The sequence below is a fragment of the Lactuca serriola genome, chromosome 6, assembly GCF_051521515.1.
Source record: "Lactuca serriola cultivar US96UC23 chromosome 6, Lser_US96UC23_V15, whole genome shotgun sequence".
NCBI classification, from domain to species: domain Eukaryota; kingdom Viridiplantae; phylum Streptophyta; class Magnoliopsida; order Asterales; family Asteraceae; genus Lactuca; species Lactuca serriola.
The window spans coordinates 101,537,646-101,547,682 of record NC_136413.1 but is presented as its reverse complement, the minus strand read 5'-3'; the positions used below and the strand labels follow the sequence as shown (position 1 = coordinate 101,547,682).

At 36.7% G+C, this 10,037-nt stretch overlaps 1 protein-coding gene across 2 annotated transcripts; it reads left to right on the top strand.

The window, feature by feature from the left end:
- The first annotated feature begins 4,483 nt into the window (after nucleotides 1–4,483).
- On the top strand, nucleotides 4,484–7,852 carry LOC145056591 (cysteine synthase-like). 2 transcript variants are annotated; one of them, XM_079004287.1, is made up of 10 exons: nucleotides 4,484–4,758; nucleotides 5,508–5,617; nucleotides 5,797–5,854; nucleotides 5,945–6,208; nucleotides 6,296–6,433; nucleotides 6,587–6,638; nucleotides 6,750–6,799; nucleotides 7,059–7,118; nucleotides 7,198–7,278; nucleotides 7,505–7,852. In XM_079004287.1, exons 1-10 carry the CDS (start codon nucleotides 4,534–4,536, stop codon nucleotides 7,595–7,597), a joined length of 1,131 nt encoding a protein of 376 aa, XP_078860413.1. In that variant the 5' UTR covers nucleotides 4,484–4,533; the 3' UTR covers nucleotides 7,598–7,852. The 2 variants fall into 2 exon arrangements, with proteins under 2 accessions (XP_078860413.1, XP_078860412.1); XM_079004286.1 differs by having other exon boundaries at nucleotides 4,486–4,758; nucleotides 6,720–6,799.
- Nucleotides 7,853–10,037: the final 2,185 nt, after the last annotated feature.

Genomic DNA, 10,037 nt, shown 5'->3' with positions numbered 1-10,037 from the left:
GTGTGTACTGATCAAGCCGACGCCTTTCCGCGATCCTCACTAGTACCTGAAACACATAACATAAAACACTGTAAGCACAAAGCTTAGTGAGTTCCCCAAGATACCACATATAACACATATTAGCCACTCGAGGCTATAACTCTGTGGGTCTGTGCACCCAAACTCTGTGAACCCTCAGGTTCTAACTCTGTAAACATGCACAACATAAATCACCTAGAATAATGTTGTGCAACACATAACACATATATAACATACAAACACTGTATCACATAACTCTAGTTACCTACTCAAGGTAAAGTATAGTGAGAAGACTCACCTCGGATATCTCAGTAAATCTCGGACTCGGTAAACTCTGGTCTAGCCCCTGCCTAATCACATGAAATAAATACTCTAATTAATACAACCTTCAGGGCTAGGTGTAACGCCCGTGTTTCTGGGATTGCCATTTTTAGCAATGTAATAGTCTAGGTTAGCCATTGTAACCCCAATTTGAAATAATAAAAATGTATTATTTGTGAATTATGTGAATTATGTGATTTATGTGTTTATTTTCTTAATTATTATAAGTTAATGAATTAAGAATAAAATAAGCGTCAAAATTTAAGTGTGAGATAAGCCCGATATCTTTGCATAAAGTTGTAGTGGTTGAAACAAGGATTCCGGAGATATAAGGAATGCCAAAATCCAAGTTATAACGAAGAAGTTATGACCTGTCGAAGTTTCGCGACAGAACCGGCACGACGTCGAGTGACGTAAAATATGAATTTAAGATAGAGCGATATTTAGCCTTAGCGATCTAAACGAAAGTCATAGATTTCGTTAAACCGAGAGCGTGCATAAAAGGAACGCCCAAATCTGACTTCGTATGAGGAAATTATGATTTTTCTAAGTTTTGACTTAGCAGTATGCAGCCCAAATACTCGATTTGAGATCGAGCGGTTTTTAGCCGAAACAATCTAAATGAGAATCGAAGATCTCGTTGTTAGTAGCGAAACGATGAAAAGTTAGGCGAGAACGGACGTCAGACGAAGAAGTTATGAATTTATAACGAAGTTTTTCTGTCCCGGCCTTCTAAAAATAAATAATAAAAATAAAAGTCAAAATTAGCCAACGGAGTCTAAATGAAAGTTGTAGAGTATGGTCTGACCTTCGCGTGGATATAAAGAACGTCGAAAACGGAGCTCGTATGCGAAAGTTACGCAATTTAGAAGTTCGACGAGTCAATTACGCCCCGCGTAATTGAGTACGCCCCGCGTACTTAGACGGATGCAACTTGTCTGACCAATACTCAAGTGCCACCAGTCGATGCATGCAGTGACGTCAAAGTACGCCCCGCGTAACCGAGTACGCCCCGCGTACTGAGTACGCCCTGCGTAATTTAAGATTACGCCCCGCGTAATCCCAGACCCTCAGCCTATAAATAGAACTCGAAATCAGCCATTTTCTCTTGTTCAAACTCTTCTCTCTCTCTAAGTTTTGCCTCGATTTGCGTGCCAATCATATCCCGAAGCCCCGGTATTATTCCCGAGCCCCGAAGCGAGATCCGAAGCCCCGAGAATCCCGAAGAGCGTTATTCCCGAGCCGAAGCCCTGCCCGGGAGGAGCCGGTTTTTGGTGAAGATCTTCCAGATCTATCAAAGTATACTACTTCTATAAGCCGTAGTGCTGTCGGATCATCTTCTGATCAAGTGAGTGTATAGTCCCTTTTCAAAACGCAATATTATGAAGTATTTAATATAAAATACGTGCTACGTGTATATATTTTGTGGTTATATGTGTGAATGTATATTCACTCTCTTCTATCTCATAGATCTGATATATTCTCTATGAAATACGTGTTATGTGTGTATGCCTCATCTGTTATGTGGAATATGTATTGATTAAAGCATGCTATACAGGTTTTTAAACAATGTATAAAAATGTATATTTTTATCTACTAATATGTTGGGTAGAACATGGATAGATAATTGGTGTGAAATAAACAGATGAGAGGCCTCGGTGTTATTGGTGCTATTCTAGTCATTCAGCAGAGTATGGATGACGACCACGGACTATTCTAGACTGTCCTGTGGAACACTAGCAGGCTCATTACCTGTAGGTGTTGTGAACGACGTGTTCACCGGTGTACTCTATCCCCCACATGGTTGCCTTTAGGACACTTATTATTGAGGAAGCCCCTTTGCAGTAATGTCCGTCCCGATGAAAATCCTGAATATAAGTTCCTTATAATAGACGTTATTTTTAGGAACGTAAGGTGAGGATAACGGGAATGGGTAATCGGGTTTATTGTTGATTGATGAAATTAAATATAATTATTGTGGGTTTGAAAACCCTATATGCTCACCAGGCTCCCAAGCCTGACCCACTCAGTTGATTTGTATTACAGGAAGTGGCGCAAGAGCTTAAGATGGGCGAATCATCAAGTCATTTTTGTTTACAAGTCTGCATATGTATATATTTGTTGAACGACTTGTAATATCATCGTTTATGCTTTATGATCTATATCGGAACATGACATCCCGACTTTTGATTATGAAATGAAATCATATTTCTATATGAAATGTTTTGATAAATATCTATTTTATCATGTTTTGTTTTTGGGAACAAATTCCGCATCTCTTTTAAAATCAAACGGATTTACTCTGAAAATGTTTTAAAAAGCATAAATGAAATCGGTCTTTTCTGGCCGAGATTTTTGGGGATGTCACACTAGGCTAATCTCTTTCTCTCTATTCATCCTCTATAAGGGTAAAAGACTATCCTACCCTTCCGATGACTCTAAGGTCCAAACATTGACTAACCCTAAAAGTCAACGAAGTCAACGGTCAACCTTGACAAAACTCGCCGAGTGCACAACTGTGACTCGGCGAGTCCACACATGTTCTTCACTCTCCTAGTCCTCATTCGACTCACTGAGTCAACCTCAACTCTAAAAATCATCACTGATCACAATCTGTGAAATGTCCCGACCCAACTCGCCGAGTTCGGCTCCTGACTCGGTGAGTACCATCGTGCACTCTGTCCTCTAGATTCCCTCTGACTCACTGAGTCGCTTCCCCAACTCAGTGAGTCACTAACTGTGTGATTATCGGGAAAACCCTCGTCCTACTCGTCGAGTCGACTATTGGACTCGGCGAGTTCATGCCATGCTCAAGCTGAATTGACCTCTTGAGGTCAAATCCGTTTCTCTAAACCATAGATCCAGCTTCCCAAGGCATTATAATCACGTAAAGCTAACATCTTGGTGCTCATGCAAAGGCTCAAAGGTCTTATTTGAAGATATGGCCTCTAAAATGACATCCTAAGCTCATAACCTCCATTAACACCCATAAAGCTCAAGGGAAAAGGGTCTCTGGACCTCTTTGGCTCCAAATCTACAGCACCAACACGAGAAGGGACCAATTACTCCATATAACCATCCTCTAAAGGGGCTAAAAAGCCCTACCTCTAAGAATTACACCATAAACTGAAGAAGGGTCGAATGAATACCTCAAAATGAAGTCTCTGAGCCCTGGAATCACTGGATTAGCACCCTCTTCAGCCTCCTCTTGACTTGGCCCTCTTCTATTTGCAAACACACTAAAAAATGATCAAGAAATGACTCTTTTCCTCTCACAAACGCTCTAGCTCACTTAGGGTTTCTCTCTGGGGTCTGGTAGCCGCAAATGACGCCCTTTAAATAGGCCCCAAACCCGAGGAATTATGGTTTCATTAAACAGCGTGGACTCGCCGAGTCCAGCCATCCACCCAGATAATGATTCGCGTCTCTACTCGACGAGTCTACGCATCAACTCGCCGAGTTCTTGAAATTCATTGAATAAATAAAATACCTGAAATTCCGGATGTTAAAAATGAACTTGCTGAAAACGTTCACATTTAGGATTTAATCTGGTATAGCAGGTCATAATGGTCATATGTGAACACTTCTAACAAGTTTGTTACCTAGATGTGTACAAAAAAAAGATACTACCCAGATGTGGACATACCAAAAAGTTAATTACCTTAATAAGTCATTTTCCCAAAATATTATTTTCATAAAATAATAATTTTCCAATTAAATACGATAGTTGATTTATTAATAAATGAATTCGAAAAAACTATTCAATAAATGACTACTTACTAAAGGTGTCACGATATATGATCATATTTTATAGACAATATCGTTATAAAATGGAAAATGATTCGTACATAACAGTTTTTTTGTTATACATACAATTTATATGTTATATAATTGTGCCATATAATATTTTAAAACATCAATCGGTATGTATGTATGAAAAAAAAAATATTTCGTACAAACGAGCTCCCTTATAAAACAATTTTTGTAAAAAACCGTAAGACTTATTGTCTGGTATAACATTGGCGAATGTATTTGGAATTTATTATTATTTTATTTTAATTTTAATAAGATGGATTAAACTGTAGAGAAAACCTAGTAAAGGGATCGGTCCTAGTTAAGTTATAAAAGGAAAGCCTGAACCTCTTTCACTTCATATCTTCATTTCATATCTGCTTATCGAGAGAGGCACCAGCAATGGCTTCTTTGATCCACAAGCACTTCTTTCCTCTTTGCAAATCCAAGTCCAACTTTTACCCAGACGCCCCTTTCCTCAATCGTCCTGCACTTGCTTTTTCGCTTGGTCTCAAGAAGCCCTCCTTCTCCTCCTTCCCATGTAGCCCAATCGTATGTAAGGCTGTTTCTGTGAAACCACAAGAGACTCAAGTCGAAGGTCTTAACATCGCAGACGATGTTACTCAGGTTCCTTTGCGCTTATTTCTTGCCTATTTCCCCATGACCACATCATTTCCTTTGGTCTTGTTTATTTGCTGCTTAGACTTGTCTCTGAATAAATTAATGAGATCTACAACTTCATAACCTATGTGATTGGTCAAGTTTTTGTGTATTTATGACAGCTTATCCAACCAACAACATTCGTTTGTGGTAGAACGAAGCATGTGTCTCAGAGTGGTTTTGGAAATGAATTTGGTCAACTATGATAGAGATGTCAATGCTTAGGGTTTTAACCAATTCTTACTCTACTGCCTTATTGAATTAAAGTCCATTGGTATGGTGTTTATCGATATTAGATATTAGCGCAATCCGGTGACATCTACTCTAATGGAATTGATCAGTAAACATTTGGCATCGGAGTGGATAGTTTTTGTCCTACTGTTGTGCGTCCTCATGTATAGTTTGTGTTGAATTAGGTTCAGTGAAGAACTTGATATAAGAGATTATGTATGGAAAGAGGATCATGTGTCCTTGATAAAAATTTAGCCAAATACATAAAATGGAGCTTTGTTAGTCATTAGAAGTATCTAATTCAAATTACATCTTTTAAAAGAGTATTGTTCAGAGTCGCTGAAACATCAATTGGGATTTAAGGTGTGGGGTGATTTAATTCTAAAGCATTCTTGTGCTGCTTTTGGAATTTCGTTCTAGGACAATAAAATATCCTCATTCTAAGCTAATGGCTTGTTAATTTCTTTTGTGTTGTGATAATGCAGCTTATTGGAAAGACTCCAATGGTGTACTTGAATGACATTGCAAAGGGATCAGTTGCTAATATTGCTGCCAAGCTTGAAATTATGGAGCCATGCTGTAGTGTGAAAGACAGGTGAGAGATAGATTAAACTGCAATGTGTTTAGACTTTAGACATAAATGTATTTGTTTTTCAAATTAAATTGTATGATGTCCTCTGTAATACTGTAATATGATCTAAAAGATTTCAGCATTATCTGAATAAAATTGTATTCTAGTACTGAAAGGCCTGTTAACTTTTTTTCTGGCTTCAGGATAGGAAACAGTATGATAGCAGATGCTGAAGAAAAAGGACTTATAACACCAGGGAAGGTAAAAAAAAAAAAAAAAAGAATAGTTACAATTTTGAGAATGAGAAGATGGAATGTCATGAATTGACATAGTAATTTTGATTGTTTCCAGAGTATATTGGTTGAGCCTACAAGTGGGAACACAGGCATTGGGCTTGCATTTATAGCTGCTTCAAAAGGGTATAAGCTGATCTTGACAATGCCTGCATCAATGAGTCTGGAGAGAAGGGTTCTTCTAAAAGCATTTGGAGCGGATCTTGTTCTCACAGACTCCTCAAAGGGCATGAAAGGAGCAGTTCAGAAAGCTGAAGAAATAGTCAACAGCACACCCAATTCTTACATGCTTCAACAATTTGATAATCCTGCTAATCCAAAGGTAAGTAATTTTTTAGTTAAAATCATTTATTTGTAAAGTATGTCAGTATGTCTTACATTTACATATTAAGATACAACTTGTGTGCAGGTACACTTTGAGACAACTGGCCCAGAAATCTGGGAAGACACCAAAGGGAAAGTGGATATATTTGTTGCAGGGATTGGAACTGGTGGAACTATATCTGGGGTTGGCCGCTTTCTCAAAAATCAAAATCCTGATGTTAAGGTAGGTAGCTTAACAGTTTATATGACTTTTTCTTAAATTCATATATATATATATATATATATATATATATATATATATATATATATATATATATATATATATTAATGGAATCCTGTTGGTTTATATTTTACCTGATGAGATTAAACTTATCAGGTGATTGGCGTGGAGCCTACAGAGAGTAACATATTGTCTGGTGGAAAACCTGGTAATTCCTAAAGATTATCTTTAGTTTGTGATTCCAAGTTTTGTGTTTTTTTTTCTAGCTTTTATTATGTGATAACTGCAGGCCCTCACAAAATTCAAGGGATTGGGGCAGGTTTTGTACCAAGGAACTTGCATCAAGATGTGCTTGACGAAGTAATAGAGGTCTGGTTTTTTTTCCCAATGGCTATCTATTAGTATCGTATAATTGTAAATAAGCATTCTAGTATTTTATATATGAAAATGTTTTGGATCATTTACAAGAATGCAAGTCTTTACAACTAGTAACAAACCAATTTCAAAAAAGCTTTCTATTCATGTGGTTGCTTATGCGTTTTATGGACACTACACTAATGTACAAAAAGTAAGGTATGATCGGTTGATACAAACAAAACCCTTTCTTTCTTTTATCAAACTTTTCCAGATTTCCAGTGATGAAGCTGTTGAGACTGCGAAGCAATTGGCACTCCAAGAAGGCTTGTTGGTAAGGGGGGTTTTATTATCTTATATTTCATTTTGGTCCGTGTCGTGTGGCTTAACACCTTTTTGTTTTAATTTTGAAGGTGGGCATATCTTCTGGAGCAGCAGCAGCTGCTGCCATCAAGGTTGGAAAGAGACCTGAGAATGCAGGAAAACTTATTGCAGTATGCATCTCACACCCTTACTTTTAACACACATATATACGGGCACATGGTTGCTTAAAATCCGACTAGTTTCTTCAAAAAAAAAAATAGTTTTTCTTCCAGCAACTTCCGAGCTGACCCACAGCGACCTGGTGTTTAAAAGTCAGGTGGTTGGCACAAGAAGCGGGTCCCCAAGACTTTGGTAATGACCATATCTCTAAACTATGTAAATAAATGATTGTTGCAGGTTGTGTTTCCAAGCTTTGGGGAGCGATACCTATCCACAGTTCTTTTCCAGTCAATTCGGGAAGAGTGCGAGTCAATGCAAGCAGAGCCATGAAACAAGCGTGAGTGTAGTGTGTCTTTGGTTTTTGATCATTTAGAAGTCTCGCCCAAAGGACATGGTAGAGATCCAGCAAACAGGGGCTCATCATTTATTACATGTTTATTTATTTCTTGGAGTTAGGAAGTAGGATTTGCAATAAAGCATAGTCCTTAATATGGCTGGCTATGCACCAAATCATTGTGTTTTCTTTAATCTATGTTTTAAGCACAAGATAATGAGATTTCGCATTTATAACAGTTATATTATTCACTTCTTGTTCATAACAGTTACATGAATCGTCCTACTTGTTATGCCCCTATGTTTTGTATTTCATAGGGGTGGGAATCGGTTCGGTTTTTCGGTTTCTTCGGTTTGAAATTTTTTTTTGTTCAATTTGAAACCGAACCAAATCGAATTCAACTTCTCTAGACCAAACCGAAAACCGAATTCTAATTCGGTTTGGTTCGGTTTGAAAACCGAGGAAACCAGATATAAACTTAAAAATTTTTCAAACATACATTAAATGTTTTTACATAGAAATCTAAAGTTGCAAACTGAAATATCTAAAGTTTCATACAAAATGATCCAAAGAGTAAATGAGTTAAAATGATTTTTACTATATAATTAATACTTTTATTAAATATAAAATATATTTTTAATTAATTAATTTATGAAATTCGGTTTTTTCGGTTCGGTTTGGTTCAAACATCATGAGACCGAAACTCGAACCAAAAACAAAATTCACAATTCGGTTTGGTCTTGAACCAATTCGAAAACCAAATTTGAATATGGTTCGGTTTAAAATCAACTTTGGTTCGACTTGGTTTTCGGGTTTTTCGGTTTCGAACCAAATAATTCCCACCCTTAGTATTTCACGCGGTTCTACCATTTTGAAACTTGTATGTTTGGTAAAATGATAATTTAACCCTTACTGATAATTTTTACCCTTTTTCATAGTTCAATGACAAAATTACATAAATGGTCCTTATGTTTTTTTATGAATGTAATCATGTGGTTTTTAAATCTTGCATGGTTGATTCTTATGGTTTCATTGTATGTTTGGTAAAATGATAATTTTACTTTTACTGATATTTTCATTTTTTTCTTTTATATAATTTTATTTAAAAAAAACAAATTGACACCTACCTTTAATTCCATCTCCAACCCTACTATCTAACAATCTCTTAACCTACCACCACCCTATCGTACACTATCTATTTCTTCCACCAACGACCTCTTCATATGTTTCGCATCCTAAAACCATTCTTCATCCATGAAGATCTCATGGAAATCGATCTTGAGTCCAGATCGAGCTGGTGGACGTGACCCACCAATTTCCCTATCAAATTTCCTCAATCGTAGTCTGAGAACCATTTTTAGTTATGTTTCTTGCCACCTGAAAGAAAAGAGGTAGGCGATTTTTATAGAATTGAGGGGACAAAAGTTGAAGCAAAAGTGAGAATTTGTATACCACCAAAGAATGTTTTATTGTTGGTGAGATGTAGATACGGTCCATTAAAGATTGAAGCTCTTGTCATCGAAATTGAATATTGAATAGATGTTGATTACAGGTAATGGATTCTTCATTATTAATGTGTTTCATTTTTTACACCTACCACTAGCGGTTAACATTAATATTCACCAATATCATGGATTAATGGAGGTTGATTACATGTGATGGATTCTTCTATTAGGACTTATTGTAGATGGTTTTCGATTTGGAATTCTTCTATTAATTTTGATGGCAAACGAGAAAGCTTTGAAATTTGGGGAATCGACAAACGAAAAAAGGTAAATCACAATCGTCATTGGACTAGCACAAGAGGTCCAAAGGTTTCATTTTGTTGTGAGTTTGGTCCAAAGTGTTTTAAATTCTTTAAATGACGGATTTGCCCATTTTTATTTGTTTTTTCCTTTTTTTACCTTACTATTATTTAATTAAAGAGGGTCCCACCTCTTTATTTAATTACAAAAGGTCTCCACCTCCCTCTCTCTCTCTCTCCCTCCCTCGCCCTCTCTCTCTCCCTCGATTAAAAACCACCGTACAACTCATCTTTCTCACCATGGCTCCGCCACCACCAAAAACCACCGTCCAGTTCATCATTGCCACTATCGTATCAGACAACCACCATCGTCTTCGATAACTTCGAATAATGGTGTTTGATTATGCAATTTTCATAGGATGAAACTAATGAATCTCAAACCAAATCAAAACCCAAACAAACTCAAATCAAAATTACCTTGTAATCAAAACTGAACAAAATCAAATTCAAAATGTTGAAAATCAAAACCTGATGAAAATCTCGATCCCAAAATCAAAATCAAAGCTAAAGTTAAAAACCTAATGAAAATCTAGATTCCAAAAGAAAATCAAAACATGATGAAGAAGCCAATTCCTAATATTTGATTTCATAATCATAATATTTTTAAACCAAAAATTTCTCAAAGTCGCAAA